The sequence below is a fragment of the Arachis ipaensis genome, chromosome B7 (genome assembly GCF_059453495.1).
Source record: "Arachis ipaensis isolate K30076 ecotype BB chromosome B7, ASM5945349v1, whole genome shotgun sequence".
Taxonomy (NCBI): domain Eukaryota; kingdom Viridiplantae; phylum Streptophyta; class Magnoliopsida; order Fabales; family Fabaceae; genus Arachis; species Arachis ipaensis.
The window spans coordinates 18,121,107-18,138,953 of NC_142442.1; the positions used below are offsets into that span (position 1 = coordinate 18,121,107).

Here is a 17,847-nt window from a genome sequence, read left to right on the forward strand (position 1 = left end):
CGCATATCTATCAAGGTTGTAAAAATCAAACCAGTCAATAAACCAGTTGAATAACTGGTTTACTGGTTCAATGATCTAATCGATATCGAACCGACTTAATTAAATATTAAATAAAATTATTGAAAAAAAACCATACAATTAACCTGAACCTCAACATTAAGAACATTATTAACCAAATTAATAGATCAAGATTATGGAGATGAACCTGAACCTCAAGATTATGGACATAGGTACCACCAAGATTATGGACATCAATACAATTGCATCAAAAATTGACAAAATTAACAAGATTCCAAGATTATGGACATTCATACAATTAACCTGGACCTCAATATCATGTTAACCTATACAATTGCATCAAAAATCAACAAAATTCACAAGATTCCATCAATAATGAACAAAATTATTTCAGAAAAATTAATTTAGAAAAAGAATTACCAAGAATAAAAAACTAAACAAAAATAAAAAAACAACTTACAAAAAGAATTAACAAGAATCAGAAAAATAAAAATGAACAAGAATCAGTATTAACTCAGAAATCAGAATCATAAAAAATAACGCAAGGAAAAAAAGACTGAAAATAGTGGACGAGCGCTTATCCGAGAAGAAAGACGCCAAGCAGAGACAAGTTCAGGGTGGCAGAGATAGTAGAGAATCCCTGGAGTCAATGGTGGCAGAGACAGATGCTCCGCAGTACAAACGTGACCCGCGACAGAAGCTTCGAATCGACCTTCCGACGATGACGATAGCAGAAGCTTAAAACCGATCTTCCGACGACGAGACGACCAGACGACGACGACAGAAGCCTTAAGACGCCCAGATGACACCGACGCCAATAGAGGGTTCAAACCTCAAGGGTGGCAAGGGAGAAGGACTGAGGGAGGTAGAGTTGCGGTTGGAAGGGAGAGGGACTGAGGGAGGCGTTTGTCGGGGACTGGGTTAGTAGGTTCGGGTCTTTTTTTTCCTGGCATCAAAACGACGCTGTTTCTGAGGCAGCGGATCACAAAACTGAGACTTGAAAAAACATGTTCGGTTCGTCGGTTAACCGCCAGTTTGGCCGATTTTTTAACTAAATTTTTGCAGGATGGTTTTAGGGGTAAACCTAACCAGCCAGATGATCGGTTAATCCGATCGAACCGGTCGGTCTGGTCCAGTTTTTAGAACTTTGGTATCCACATCAAAACTATTTTTGCTGTCAACTCTTTAACCAATGAATTTTAGATCTAAATTAAAAAAACCTTTTTGTAACTCTTTGCATACCACTAAATTCTTCTCTAAGAATTAGACTTACATATATTTGTGTATGTAAAGGTAAAGGAATAAAACTTGTATGTATCATTTACACACACACACACGACATTTGTTATTAATTTTAAATTTGAATCTTTTTTTGAATTTAAATTTTATTTTATTTTAAATTTGAATTTTATTTTATTTCAAATTAAAATCTTATGGATCACAATCACAATTCAATTTGAAATAGAATAACTAATTATTCTTGATTCTCATTTAATATTCTCAATTATCGTATTATTATTATATTCTAAGCAAGGTTGCGAGAACCGAACCGATCAGTAAACAGATAGAGTGACTGGTTCAATAGTTCAGAGGTTCGATCAGAATTCAATCGGAATTCAACTGGTTTAATTAAATATATCATAAAATTATTAAAAATTTAATATATAATTTTAAATATTTAAATTTAATAATTTTTAAGCTGATAAATTTTACAATTTTTCATAATTTATTATTAAAAATTCACAAATAACGTTAAATATCAATCTTTATAACTAACAAAAATAAAAATACACTTAATTGATAAAGACTAATATTTTACCACCAACAATTATTCTAGTTTCATAAAATTCCCTAAACAAACAAATTACAAAAAAAATAAAAAAAATCAGCCACAATAATTAACAACTAAATAGACATAAAATCAGCATAATAAACAAAAAATTTCAGCATAAACACAATGTAGTGAAGCAATCAGAATTATACCATAAATATCTCAAAATCAGAAAAATTCCATCACAATACAATGAAGCATGCACCATAGCACCGTCAACAATTCAGAATGAGAAAATCAGCAACCAGAATCAACAACCCAAAATAAAAAAAAATAGCATAAACAACTCAGAATCAGAATCATACCATAAATAACCTAGAATCAGAAAATTTCTAGCATAAACAATGTAGTGAAGCACTGTACCATATCATCAACAACAACTCAGAGTAAGGGAAGAAAAGTGACGGCGATGGAGGAATGGGAACAGCCGGTGACAAAGAAACCAAAGTGAGCTCGGACAGAGACCGAGAGAGAGCTCGAAGAGGGACGTTGAGATTGGATAAAGACAGAGAGAGAAAGAGAGATTGAAGAGACGATGATTGAGGAATGATGAGAGGAGAGGAGAGGAGTTGAGAGGAGACCTTCCTATGGAGGCGGCGAGAGGAGGAACGATGAGAAGAGGGCCAAAAAACCGAACAGAGCTTCCACACGTGACGTGGCACCCACGGTCTGTCCTCAAGGAGAAGAGTTTAGCAATGACTTTGAAGAGGGATGGATTGGTGGCTGGGGCTGAGGTTTTGAGATTAGGGTTCTTCAATCTTCTCTTCTTCAGAGTAAGTTTAGAATTTAGAGAGAAAAGCGAAAGAGAGGGTGGGATTGCCTGATGAGTACTGACCATTGGGCTTCTTTTGTTTTTTTCCCTTTCAAAACTCAAAACGGTGCCATTTTTGGAGGGTTACCACCAAACCGGTAACTCTAAGAAAACACGGCCGGTCTGGCTGTTTACTGGTTAATCGGCAGTTCTTAAGGTCAATCAAATCAGTTGGATGACCGATTTCTGGTTAACCTAGTTGAACCGAAAAATTCGGTTCAGTTTTCAAAATTGTGATTCTTAATGCTACCAAAGGATGTAATAATATTATATTTGAATTAATATAATTATTTATTTGATCAAATCAAAATAATAATTAAATAATTATTTAGTAAAAATTAGAACACTCGTTAATGCGTGACCCCATAGGTTTAATATTAAGTAGGTAGTAAATTAGTCATACTAAATTTACTAGTCAATGTTAGTTTATAGCAATCCTCCTCAACGACTTGATAGTATGAAATAATATATTTTTTACTAAGAATTCGAGAAGAACAAACTATAATTCCTTCCATCTTTTCAACTTTATGTTAACCCTTAGCTTAGGTAGTGTTTTCTAGAGACTAGAACTAGAACTGGGGGACTGGGACTCAGTATTTATGTTTGGTAGTCAGAGACTGAAACTAAAATTTTAGTACCTCTAGAAAGTGAGGATACAAGGGATTGAAATATCTGGGGACGGAGACTAAAACTTTAACATTTTCTTTAATAACTAAGGGTATTTAGTAAATATTCTTTTTTCATCTCCATATTTATCTTGAACAAAATAAAATACTAAGATATAACTCAATTCTGTATACTTTATACCAAACATAATACAGAGACTTAATTTAGACCCAGTCTCCAGTTTTTGTCTCTCAATCTCAATCTCTCTTCCAAACACAACCTTAGAGTATGGTTTAGTTGTCAAACTCTAATTTGTTACTATTATTATAATAAACTGTGAATGGCCTAAAAAATTCATTTTTTTTTCATTTATTCAATCTTCTTGGCAAAGTTTTATTTATCTTCATCATTATAATCATAGAGATTAAACTCTTTACCAAGAATTGACGGATTTTTTATTGACTAATGATTAATTCTACAAATACTTAAATCATACTCAATATCCATTCAACTAGCACCTTAGGATATTAGGTGTCCATAATCTAAGTATAATAATACATTCTTAATTACTATGATAGTTGTAGGTCAAAAAAACTTTAGTACCATATTCATTTTAAAAATATTTTATTGACAAATATTGAAATAATTATAACCATTAAAAATTCTCAAAGTGAATCAGTTCAATGTTCATATTTCTATATGATATATATATATATATATATATATATATATATATATATATATATATATATATATAATTATATAATTTTATAAAGATATATATATATCCGGATTATTAATATCCTTTCTAACAATTCTATGACCAAGAACAATTTAAATTAATATAAATGATTTCTCTCTTAATTTGATAATTATTATCATAATAATAAATTTTTAAATTTAATCAAGAACGACCTTATTATATTAACCCTTTAATTGAATAATACATATAATATATAATAATGACAAATTAAACTTATTCTCAATAAATTATATGTGTAAAAATACAGGTTTTTTAATGAAGGCTTTTATGTGTAACAAAGTGATGATGAATTCTTTATATATCTAAAAGAACATAATAATAATAATAATAATAATAATAATAATAATAATAATAATAATAATAATAATAAAAACGATTGGTAATACATTAACATGTACAGTCTTACATCCTACATTCCTACCGATAATCCTTTTACTAGGAAATAAATAAATAAATAAAATATTTTATCATTATCATCATAAAATATCACCACAAAAAATTCATCAAATACCATCGGATTTATCAGTAGATTTACTAAAAAATTTGTCAATAATATGTTTATTGTCAAAATAAATCTGATGATATAACTTTAATTTTCCAGTAATTATTTAGCGGCTGATTTTTTCGTCTGCCGCTAATTACTGTCGAAAAAATTTTGTTGATAATTTTTACTGTATTGTCAGATTTTTTTTTGATAAATCTGACGGTAATATATTATTAATTAATAATTAAATTAATAACTACTGTTGGATTTGACCAACAATAAACTTAAATTTTAATTTTTTTTAAAAAAATTGTTTAAATATTTAATAATTTCTAAACTAATAAGTCAAAAAATACAACACTAATTAACTCAGAAAATAATTAACTTAGATAATAATAAATTTAAAAAATTAATAACAATAAATAATAAGTCAATAATTAGCTCCAAAAATAAACAAATTAAGATTAACTCAGACAATTAACAACAATTAACTAATTAACTTAGAAAACAATTAACTCAAATAACACCAGAAAAGAAATCAGAACAATGCCGTTGGAAATTTTACACTTACTGATTCATTTGGATGAGTAACACCAGGTCGTATTAATCCTTAGCTTCTATGTCACTAATGTTCTCTCTTGAACTGATATCAAACTACATAATTATCACAGAATTTGAAACAAAATCATAAAAATAGAACTAAAAATTAGAATAATAAAAATAGAATTTGAAACACAAAATCATCAAAGCAGAATTTAAAATTAGAATCATAAACAAAATTTTAAACACAGAATCATCAAAACAGAATAAAAAAATTCTAAATCAAAATAAAATTTAAAAAAATCATAAATCAAAATAGAATTATTGAAACAAAATCATAAAAATATAATTAAAAATCATAATAATAAACACAAAATTTGAAACACAAAATCATCAAAATAGAATTCAAAATCAGAATCATAAACGAAATTTCAAACACAGAAACATCAAAACAGAATTAAAAAAATCCTAAATCAAAATAGATTAACACAAAACCTAAACCAAAATAGAATTAAAAAAATCCTAAATCGGATATCGTCTAGTGTGTGTTGCTGTTATGCGTAAAGAATGACGGCAGCTGTTGATGCGTGGAGGACAATGAAGAGAGAAGCGTTTCGAGGATGGGGAAGGGAGAGGAAAGGGTCGCGCCACCGCGGAATACGAGTCAGGGTGCTGTGGGGTGGCATCGACGACAAAGAAGAGGGAGGAACTTCGTCGCTGTAAGAGGCTGAGAGAGTGAGAGGAGATTCAGCATTGAGAGAGTGGGAGTGGGGGTGTTTCAATCCTGTGAAGAGTGAGACTGAAGAGGAGATCCTTTAGAGATTGTTGGTGGCGTCGACGCTGGCAGAAGGGGCTGCCGGAGATGGTTTTAGGGAGAGAGATGCAGAGAGAGAAAGAGGTTTAGAGTGAAATAGTGTGTGGGTCTTTTAAAATGAGGGGAGAGGGCGTGCGATTCCAATTTAGGACAAAATTACCTTCGGATTTACTGGAGGATAAATTCGATGGTAATACATTGCGCGTGACCAAAATGCAGCGTTCTATTAGTTGAGCTTTATCACCGGTAATTCCGACGGTAATGATCGCGCCAATTAATCTTTTTTCCCTCTAAATATTACCGGATTTACCATAAAAAAATGTAATCCGATGATAATTTTTTTATCCGACGAATTTATTGTCAAATCCGTCACCAGTAATCCTGACGCTAACGTTTGATGTTAATGTCTGACGCTAAATCCGATAATAAATTCGACAAGTATTCAGTAATTTTTTTGTAGTGTACCATGCATTTAAAACTGAAAGGGTTCAATATTTATGAAAATAATTATTATTTATACACAAAAAATAATCATTATTTATTAAATTAATTATTTATATAAAATATATATTAAAATATAAAATATATTAAACATATATAAAATAATGCATATATAGCTATATAAGTATATGACGATTGATTTTTCAAATACAAATAATATTTTCATTGTGAAAATAGTCTATTGAAAATTTAAGATTGGGTTGATGAGGAAGGTTTTTGACTTTTTTTCACGTCTTCTTGATGAGGGCAAGTATTATGAATTGTGTACTATGTAACTAATGGTTATAGTACGTAACTATGTACTATGTAAGTGATTAGAGAAGAAAAAGGAGATAAAGGCAAGAATATAATACAAAAATGATAATGACATTCTTGTTTTTGATATCGTCATTTTTTATATAAATTTTTTTAATTATATTTTGTATAAATTTATAAAAAAGGAATAATATTATTAAAATAGAAATAACATTATCATCTCCTGTATAATAAGGTGAAAAATGAAAACCTAAATCCATAGTATAAAAGATTAAAGGAGGAGAAATATTTCTTTTTTTCATGTTAATAGATGTAGACACTTATTACTCATGATATAAGATTATTATACTAAGAAGAGATGTCTATTCTCATACTGAATGAAATTGTGTAAAGAACTGAGAATGAAAATGAACAATAAATTATGTGGATCTCATCATTTTTTTAAATAAAATATCATTTTACTATCAAATATGATAACATACACTATGTATTATATATATATAATGTGAAAATTCATCCTAAAAAAAGTGAGGCGCTAGCTAAGAAACATAGTCAAGATTTGATAAGCGGCTAATTTTTTTTGTTATGGAAATAAGAGTGGTAATATATTTTAATATTGTAATTTTTGGTATTTTTTAAAACTGTGGAAAGTACACAAATCAGAGGGTCCGATTTCATTGCAGAGAGAGGGGGTACAAATCAGACCCAGAGTTTTCTGAAATCAGACCCAGAATTTTCTGAAATCGGACCCAAGGTTTTCTGCCAGTACACAAATCGGATCCAGGGTTTTCTGCCAGTACACAAATCGGATCCAGAGTTTTCTGCCAGTACACAAATCGGACCCAGAATTTTTAGTACCTCTAATCGGACGATCCGATTTCTCTTGAACAACCATCATACGCCAGTGAATCACCATACACTCCTATAACTCAGATATACATCATTCCTTTCATCATATTAATAAATTAAAAGTTCTTGATAAACCTCTCTTCAATTCATTGATGAGTTCATATTTAGTTAGTATTTTGTTCCTAACCTTTTTGAAAATTTGGGAACTGAAGTGCTATATATAGGAAATAGATTTTCAATGTTTATTTCAAATTTTTATTTAATTTAGTAAAGTGCCTTCTCACATTATGATATCACATATTATTTGAGAGAAAATCTTCTATAATGTAATATAAATTACATTTTACAAAATCAATTATATGAGAAAAATTGAAAAAAGTCGTTCCCATACATATGCTGGAGACCAATTATAATTCCTAATTAAGATTTTGACTTTAGTCTATTAAAACCATGGTCCTTTCTAATATCATTTTAAAATGGACCCAAATAGGCATAATTTTTTATTTGAGATAGAAAATTTTGGCTCATAATAAGTATCTTTCTTCCAAAATAAAATTTTTTATGTTCTGTATTTTATATTATTAAGGAAGGATTAAGACATATCTAAAAGAATGTAAGTCGTTTTTTTATATTAAAAAAAATAAAGTATTAAATTGGTATCTTATATTTAGATTTAATTCTATTTTGATTTCTAAAGTTTAAAATATCTTATTTAAATCTAAAAATTTTTATTTAGTTTCAATGTAGTCCTGTCGTGAAGTCAATATTAAATAATTAATGTGACTGTTCTACCAAACCTTTTGTCCTTCTCTAAAAAGAGATACAAACTCGAGAGGCACAGGATCAGCAGCGGATGCATTAGTTATTGGCTTTGATTCAAGTACATGGAGAACATCGTCGAGAACTCACTTTCTGTGGGGAAGTTCACCAGTGGCGATGAGGACAAGGCCATCGTCATCTCTACTACGGGAGTTTTTCTTGACAACCAAAGAATTTGGTCATATAAGTTTTTTATATCTAAAACCTGAGTTTCGTTAATTATTTAATATTGGCTTCGTGGCAGGACTATATTAAAGTTAAATAATTTTTTTTTATTCAAATAGAATATTTTAAAATTTAAGGATCAAAACAAGATTAAATCTAAACGTAGGAGACCAATTTAGTATTTAACAAAAAAAAATTAACACTATATTTGGATGACAAAAGAAAATCAGAAAAGAGAAAATAAAAAAATAATATGAGCAAAAATCAAAGGGAAAAATATATGTAGTTGAAAAGAAAATAAAAGAAGAGGAGGCTAAAATAGTATAAAATTAAAAAATATGTATTATATAAAATACAAGTAAGAGTAATATTTTAAACTAGTTTTTAAAAAAATTTTAGTTAGATCTTTTAGACTTCAATAAATTTTAATTACCAAATGAGTTTTCAAATTTTTATTTTGTTAAATAAATCAATTTTTACATTAGATTGTTTGTCTATATAAATAAATTAATACGAAAATTTTAAAAATTGTTTTATTTTTATTGAATAATAATAAATACTAATTATCTAATAAAATAAAAAAATTAAAAATTAATTTAATAATTAAAATTTATTAAAAATTAAAATATTCGACCAAAAATTTTTTAAAAATTGATTTGGAATATTATTGTACAAGCTTTTTATTCCAAACTTGGGGAGAAAAGTTAATGTGGGCCTGATGAGATGTGGTTTTTCATTTTCATTTTCATTTTCTTAATTTTTTTTTCATTTTCTTTTTTTCTTTCCATCTTTTTTCTTTCTTTCTATTTTCACCAAAAAAATACACAAGTGAATAATGAGTTTTTTCTTTCTTTTGGGGGGTGGTGGTGAAAATGAAATAGTGAATCTGCAATATATAAAAGAGTAGAAAAAAACAATAATAAAAAATAAAAAGAAGGTATGCATATCCATCAATGACAATCTATTTGCTTTTAACTTTTTCTTGCTACTTATTACGCCTCACACAATCAATCAGCACGCGCTCTCTCCTTCCCTCTCTTATTTCCTACACATATTTTTATTTCCATTAAAATACTACAATATTATTATCTTATTATTTATTTCTGGTAATTTTATATTTATTTATTTTTTCTCACCTTCATAATACTCCATACTCTGACAACGACCACTGAAGGATGGTGGCACATGCCTGCTGTCACATCAGACATAAACCAACGGCTACGATTAACTTGTACGGAAGATCTACCGGTCTTTATCTGTTCACTGAGGTTTCTCTCTCCTCACTTTCTCTCTCCTCTGCACCCATGTCCAGCTTGGTCGGGACCCCCTTATATATGGCAAAGACCCTCCTTTTACTTTCTCTCTCTCTCTTCTCTCTCTCACTCTCTCACTCTCACTCGTCACTGTTCTATTTTTCAAACCCAAAAATAATAAAAATAATAAAAATAATAAAAAATCTCTTCTTCAGTATTGTGGGGTGTGTGTCTCAGTGATAGATAAACCACAAAAGAGGGACTTTACTTCATTCAACACACTTTCATTCACTTGCTGTTTTTTGCCGCTGCTACTTGCTATTCTTGCAACCCTTTCATTCATTTCATTCATATATTCCTGCTTTATTATCTTTCTTCCTTCTTTTTTTTTTTTTTTTTTTTTTGCTTTTTTTGTTCTTTTACTATTTCTGTTCCTTTCATGGAGATCTTGAACAACATGTTACCAACCTTTTTGATGCAGTTGGTGGTGGTGCAGCTTGGTTAATTCTCAATTGTGTTCAGCTCATAGGTCATCATGTTCCATGCCTTTGTTTGATTGAAATGTTTTGTTGCAAAGACTAATATAATAGCCCCCTTTTGCAGGGAAGGGTTGAATTGATTCTCTTCTAGGTAGTTGTTGGTTCTAGCTTCCTTTTTTTAGTTATATAAGTACTATGGTGAATTGGTGATGGTGTTGTGTTTTATGGATCCCATTGCTGAGTGATGTGTGTTTTTTGTGGGGATGGGGTGCATTGGCAAGTGGGAGGAATGTAAAGGGTTTGCGAGAATTTGAGGGTGGTGATGGTGGAAATGAGTTAGGGTTCCATGTGTGTTTATGTGATTGCTGAACACTTTGTCTTCAAAAGGAGGGAAAAGGGTAAAGCTTGATATGAAGCTTTCAACATCAGGGTTGCCTCAGCAGGGACAACATGAAGGTATCTATTCATTGCATTTCTCTTTCTCTCTCTCTTTTGCATAGTGAAAAAAAAAATTGAAATTTTAGCATCCAAATATTATGAGTCTCTTTCAATGCCCCTTTTGTGTTTGTTTCAATGCCACTGTGAGTGTTTCCCTTTTTCTCTTTCTTTTTTTTTTTTGGTTATAACTTGATTGATAGGAGGGGAGAAGAAATGCTTGAATTCTGAGCTATGGCATGCATGTGCGGGTCCATTGGTGTCCCTACCAACTGCAGGGACTCGTGTGGTTTACTTCCCTCAGGGTCATAGTGAGCAGGTGCTTTATACTTCATTGATTGTTTCGGTATCGTGCATTTTTCCTTCTTCGGAAGGTACATTAACTTTGTTGTGGTTGATTATGCATATGAATCAACATTGAACTGAACATGTATCTGAACAATGATTCTAGGTTGCTGCCACAACTAACCGAGAAGTTGATGGCCACATACCAAATTACCCGAGCTTGCCGCCCCAATTGATTTGCCAACTTCACAATGTTACGATGCATGTCGGTATTATATCTTTAGTAATGATAGTTGAGTTGCCTTTGCCTCATTAGAGTAAACTCAGTCAACTAGGGTATGCATTAATTTTCCAGGCAGATGTTGAAACAGATGAAGTTTATGCCCAAATGACACTGCAGCCGTTGACTCCGGTATTTTTTCCGTCTTTGACAACTTGTTTTGTTTGTAATAGGCTGTTTTATATCTCTAGAGTTGAAGTTTTTGCTTTTGGTTATACATTGCTTGTAGCAAGAGCAGAAGGATACCTTTCTTCCCATGGAATTGGGAGTTCCAAGTAAGCAGCCCTCGAATTATTTTTGCAAGACCTTAACGGCTAGTGACACCAGCACACATGGAGGGTTTTCCGTTCCTCGTCGTGCAGCTGAGAAAGTTTTCCCTCCGCTGGTAGTATCCATTGTATTTCCTTTGTGTTTTACTCTGGTAGAATATAGATGCATTTCTCTTCTGTTTGGATTGTACAGGATTTCTCACAGCAACCGCCTGCTCAAGAATTAATTGCTAGGGATCTCCATGATGTTGAGTGGAAATTTCGTCATATTTTTAGAGGTAAGAGTCTGTGTTATTTTGTTATTTTATCACATGAATTTCTTTATGTCGAAGAGGATCATAGCAGTAGTTCTTGTTCCTTTGACTGCAATGGCTTGCTATTTTATACTTCTACCATTTTCATTTGTGGATTTTCCCTGTTTCTGTATAACAATAAAGCTAGCATAGTAGCATGATTAAAAAATAGGTAAAGTATGTTTTTTGTCCCTAACGTTTGTGCTTTTCTTAAAAAATATCCATAACGTTTAGTTTCATTCAATTTTGTCTCTAATGTTTTCAATTTGTGTCAAAATTACCCCTGAACATTAACTCCATCAAAAATGTCAGGAACAAAATTGAAAACATCTAGGGATAGCTTTGACACAAATCGAAAACCTTAGGGATAAAATTCAACAAAGTAAAAACGTTAGGGACAAAATTGTATGAAATTAACCGTTAGGGGTATTTTTGAAGAAAATCACAAACATTAGAGATAAAAAGTATACTTTACCCTTAAAAAATTGAAATATCTGCTGAAAGCATAGATAGGAGGTTTTCAAGGTTATCTGAATCTTCTTGTGTGCTAGTTTGTCATCCTGATTCACATGTTTCCTATTAAGTGATAGTTACATGATTTGCTTTAATGTCTTGCCTTTCTTAAAATAAAATAAAAAAATTTCTTTAATCTTATATAGGATAGGGCCTGTTTGCTCCCCAAAAGACATGCTGGCAAACCAATACATGCTTTTTTAGCATGTATGAAATTTATGCTGTACTGACTTGGGTGTATAGTTGCATTGATTACCCCAGAATACACATTAGAAATTTCAATTTTAGAGTAGGGGAGCTAGAATCTTGATGCAACTAAGCACGTTAATGTCACTAGCTATGGTATATCTTAAATGATTTAAGATATATATTGCTTATGATCATGAATTTTGTGGTTGTGTATGGAAAATGCATAAGCTTCAAACTTATCAATTAGCACATCAGTTGATCTTAGAATCTTGGTTGTTAAACTCTCATGTAACTCTTAAAACTCTTGTGAGTTTAGATTACTAAAACAAGTTAATAGTGACTATCCCTGTTTTATCAAATATAGATCTATTATGTGCAAATGATGTGGTGAATCAATTAGGTTTCTCTAGAATGCTGAACACATCCTGTGAAGAACATAAATAATATCTAATTTAAGTGATCTGTGACCCAAGCTGAAATGTATATTTCCGAGATTTTAACACTACGGTAAGAAATTACAGTCTCCTACTGATTGTCATCCAATAGGAAATCAAATTGTAGTATTGTACTATTAAGAAAGTTGATCTTCCCTTGTACACAAGGGGATTAAGTCCAAATTGTTATGATGTTTTCTGGAGTGTAAAAGGCTGTGTATGGATAGAGCTTAGCAATGTAATGATTTTGGTTTTCCCCTTCTCTTCGAACCGGACATTGCTACATTATCTTAGTGTGGGACCAAAGGGATTTATTTACAATAAAATAATGTAGCAAAACCAACTATTTACTTTGATAAATACATCCAAATATGCTGCATTGCTGGGACATCTGTATATTCCCTCAATTTCATACACATTCTTTTACCCCATTAAAATCGGACCTTTAGTAAACATGGCAGCCAGCTAAAGTACCTTTTAACTAAGAACGTTGGCTTCTGAAAAGGTTGTTCCAAATATTTGGTCTCCAGTCTATGCTGGGTCTCTGCCATTGAAGTATACATTTGTTTTGTACCTTGTAACAGAAATTTCTTTCTACCAATCCTCTTTTGATATTTGATAGTACTTGATTTATTGTTTAAGCAAGCAGGCTTGTAGTGACTACATAAATTAGTAAAACAATTAAGGTGATGTGTCTGTTGCTTGCATATCATTTCAGGGCAGCCAAAGAGGCACCTTCTTACTACTGGCTGGAGTGTATTTGTTAGTGCCAAAAGACTTGTGGCAGGAGATTCTGTGCTTTTCATATGGTGTTCCCTTTTACCTTTTTGGCAACATAATTTTCCCTTGGATGCTACAGAGAGTTTGTTTATTGTTTTTCTCTAATCTCTCTGCATTTTCATTTTTAGGAACGAAAAGAATCAGCTTCTTTTGGGAATACGTCGTGCCAATAGACCACAAACTGTAATGCCTTCGTCAGTTCTATCCAGTGACAGTATGCATATTGGCCTTCTGGCAGCTGCTGCCCATGCTGCAGCAACTAATAGTTGTTTCACAGTGTTCTATAATCCAAGGTTGTGAATTTAGTATACGTTTCATCTTCTGAACCATCCTATTAGAAATTACAATGCTTATTTTGACAGTTTTATCATGCGCAGGGCTAGTCCATCCGAGTTTGTCATACCACTTTCAAAGTATATCAAAGCTGTATACCATACCCGTGTTTCTGTTGGTATGCGTTTCAGGATGCTTTTCGAGACTGAAGAATCAAGTGTCCGGAGGTACTTACAACAATCAAATATATTTATTTTATTTTATTCTTTTGCTAGGACAGATATAGTTGAATGTATGATACAGAAGGAGTAACTTAAACTGAATGCTATGCTCTGTTAGTTTGGTACTACGCATGAATATGCTTATAGATATTTTCATCATGGTAACAGACAAACAAAGTAAAATTTGGTGATTTCACCAAAAGGTGGTAGAATTCACTTTTGCAGTGTGGCACCATTCTATTTTGCTTTTACTTAGGCTGTAGTCACATTTTTTTTTTGCAGGTACATGGGTACAATAACTGGAATAAGTGACTTGGATCCAGTTCGATGGCCAAATTCTCATTGGCGATCTGTAAAGGTATATAAGACCACAATCTAATGCATAAAACTAGGCAGCATTTCATGCAATGTATTCTGTTATTGAATCGAAGTTAATGCCATTTTGCAAATATAACTTAAAAGAATTGTAAAGGTGCAGATGTTATATCTGGTTATGGTACTGCAGCTTTCTTCTTTTGCAGCCATTTGTTATTATTAAGAACATGTTTAACTAAATACAAGGTTAAATATCTCAGTCAGGAAAGATAAGGACAGGATTCAATTGGCACAAAGCTTCAAATATGTGTTCCATGTCTTAAAAAGTTTCCTTCACTTCATCTGATGTTTAAATCTCCTAAGCTAGCAACTTCATGAGTAAGTTTTTCTTTGTTCTTTACCTTTGTAGGTTGGTTGGGATGAATCCACAGCAGGAGATAGGCAGCCACGAGTATCATTATGGGAAATTGAGCCTTTAACAACATTCCCAATGTATCCATCACTATTCCCACTCAGATTGAAACGTCCATGGCATCCCGGCACCTCATCTTTTCTTGGTACTAGTTTTATTTCAGTACTTAGTTTTTTAAAAGCGTCTTCCACCTAATTATGATGTACATTGTATAATGTGACATTAATGCCATGGATTAAAGAACAGATATTGTTTCATATTAGAGAGAAAAGACAATTTGATAAGATTTTGCAATGTTTTTTTTTTATAGTTACATATTCCCTTTTTCCTTGTTTCCTAAAACAAAAATTTTCCCGATCCTTCGCAGCCCCACAATTTTTTTTCCCTTGTCAATGTATCTTCTAATGAAAATAGTTAAAATTGAATGTTGAAAACTCCATTATGTGCCGTCAAATGATTTAGATGTAACTCAAATTAGGCCAATTAGATTTTCGATATTCTTCATGCAGAAGGGGAACTCTTTGTTCATATTTACTTAATTGCCCTAGAGTCTCCAACCATGCCAATATAAGAAGTGGATGTGGTTGGTTAAGTACACTTATATGTCTCTTTTTTAATAAAATATCGTGTTACAGATGGCAGAGATGATGCAACTAATGGGCTAATGTGGCTGAGAGGTGGAGCTGGCGACCAAGGTCTGAATTCCCTCAATTTTCAAACTGTCGGCATGCTGCCATGGATGCAGCAGAGGCTTGATCCGGCTTTGCTTGGAAATGATCACAATCAGCAATACCAAGCAATGTTGGCAGCTGGTTTGCAAAACATGGGGAGTGGAGAACTCTTGAGGCAACAAATGATGAATTTCCAACAGCCTTTCAATTATCTCCAGCAACCAGGAAATGTCAACACTCCTATCCAGCTTCAGCAGCAGCAAACAATTCAGCAATCAGTGACTTCTAATATCTTGCAGCAACAAGCCCCGGTATTGACAGAGAACTTGTCTCAGCAGCTCTTTCAGAAATCGAACAACCGAGAAGACCATGCGCAGCAGCAGCATCAGCATCAGCAGCACACTTATCAGGATGCACTTTTAGTTCAAGGTGACCAGCTCCACCAAAGGCAACACTCTAGCTTGCCTTCACCATCGTACTCGAAACCTGAGTTTGTAGATGGCAGCATGAAGTTTGAAGGATCAGGTTCGCCAGGACAGAACATGCTTGGTTCACTTTGCCCTGAAGGGAGCAGCAATCTCTTGAATCTATCTAGAGGTGGTCAGTCTATACCAACCGAACAGTTGCCCCAACAATCATGGCCCCCAAAGTATACACCTCTTCAGGTCAATGCTTTCAGCAACTCAATGTCACACGTGCAATATTCTGGAAAAGATATTGCAGTGGCATCACCACATCGTAATTCAGATGCTCAGAACCCGACTCTCTTTGGAGTCAATATCGATTCATCTGGTCTTCTACTCCCCACCACTGTTCCCCATTACACAACTTCATCTGCTGATACCGATGCTTCAACAATGCCGTTAGGGGATTCTGGATTCCAGGGCCCTCTATATGGTTGCATGCAAGATTCATCCGAGTTAATGCAAAGTGCGGGACAAGTTGACCCCCAAAACCAGACACCAACATTTGTCAAGGTTTGAGTCATATACTATTACTGTTAACTGCTGCTTTTCGAGTAATTTTATAATATAGTTTTGTATTCCCACAGGTTTATAAATCAGGGTCAGTTGGGCGCTCACTTGACATCTCCCGGTTCAGCAGCTATCATGAACTGAGAGAAGAGTTGGCTCAGATGTTTGGAATTGAGGGGAAGTTAGAAGACCCTCTTAGATCAGGCTGGCAGCTTGTATTCGTCGACAGGGAGAATGATATTCTTCTCCTTGGGGACGATCCATGGGAGTAAGTACAACTTCATATTTACTGAATGAATTTGCCTTATTATATCCACAACCCTTCACCTTAGCAAAACATGCAATATTCTTTTTATTGTCTTTAAAAAGGTTTTGGTCCTTGTAAATATTGTAAATCTTGGTTATGTTTGCAATGAAATTTCCTTTTGGTTTCAATCCAAACATTTCAAAACAGAAAAAGAAAAAATTGGTTTTGACCCCTATAAGATTCCTGTTTTGATATCATATAAGTTAATACATTTTGAAAAATAATTTGATTTTGTCCACAAAAGGTTATGATAATTTGCTACTATGATAATATTATCCAAACCAAATTACCATAAATATTTTAGAGACAAACAAATATAGAATATTACTAGTATTGGGGATTAAGACCCAACAAAATTATGATTATGATAGGGGCTTAAACGAAATGTTTTTTGAAATATTTGAATCCAAATCAATTTTAGTAAGCACCAAAACCAACACTGGCAGTATTTTTAAACCTTATTTATTTCACGTTTGTTGACATTTTTTCTTTTTTGGTATGTGGACTCTTATAGATCATTTGTCAACAATGTTTGGTATATCAAAATACTTTCACCTGAGGATATTCAGAAGATGGGAGAACAAGCCGTAGAGTCTCGTGACGGTGTTCCTGGCCTACCATCGATAGGCGAATACTGATATGTTGAAAACTGTATCCCTTCAATTCCCATGGTCATGACTTTAAGTATTACATGTTTGAGCACTACTTTTAGACCAGAACTTGCATATCCAGATATGTTCTGTATTATTTATCTATTCCACTTTTATCGTCCTTATTACTTGGAGAATTGGTAAGGTTTTAAGAATTATGATGAGAAACTTAGGATAAACTATTTTTGTTTAATCAAAAGAATCTTTAGGACAAGCATTTGTTCTACTAGTTTGTAACTTGTGCACTGAAAGCTAGAAATGTAGTGTTATCAGTGTATTGTACTATTTGGTTCCACTCTTGCATGAGCTAATGTATTGTAGAAAGTAATGTAGACAGTGCTGAAAAGTTGTTTCATGT

General features: G+C 32.5%; 1 protein-coding gene across 2 annotated transcripts; it reads left to right on the forward strand.

Annotated features, from left to right (window-relative positions):
- The first annotated feature begins 9,815 nt into the window (after positions 1-9,815).
- LOC107608941 (auxin response factor 8) lies at positions 9,816-17,844 on the forward strand. 2 transcript variants are annotated; one of them, XM_088493258.1, is made up of 16 exons: positions 9,985-10,238; positions 10,313-10,339; positions 10,470-10,644; positions 10,827-10,942; positions 11,075-11,173; positions 11,264-11,320; positions 11,418-11,573; positions 11,651-11,735; positions 13,605-13,695; positions 13,795-13,959; positions 14,044-14,166; positions 14,443-14,518; positions 14,885-15,032; positions 15,523-16,535; positions 16,610-16,800; positions 17,354-17,844. In XM_088493258.1, exons 3-16 carry the CDS (start codon positions 10,599-10,601, stop codon positions 17,475-17,477), a joined length of 2,490 nt encoding a protein of 829 aa, XP_088349384.1. In that variant the 5' UTR covers positions 9,985-10,238; positions 10,313-10,339; positions 10,470-10,598; the 3' UTR covers positions 17,478-17,844. The 2 variants fall into 2 exon arrangements, with proteins under 2 accessions (XP_088349383.1, XP_088349384.1); XM_088493257.1 differs by having other exon boundaries at positions 9,816-10,238; positions 10,313-10,644.
- Positions 17,845-17,847: the final 3 nt, after the last annotated feature.

Excerpts from the sequence above, each read along its gene's own strand:
- LOC107608941 (XM_088493257.1), top strand. The coding sequence starts at position 10,599 with ATGAAGCTTTCAACATCAGGGTTGCCTCAGCAGGGACAACATGAAG. Across the intron at positions 13,960-14,043 it reads ACAGTGTTCTATAATCCAAG|GGCTAGTCCATCCGAGTTTG; the intron begins GTTGTGAATTTA and ends TATCATGCGCAG. Across the intron at positions 15,033-15,522 it reads CGGCACCTCATCTTTTCTTG|ATGGCAGAGATGATGCAACT; the intron begins GTACTAGTTTTA and ends ATCGTGTTACAG.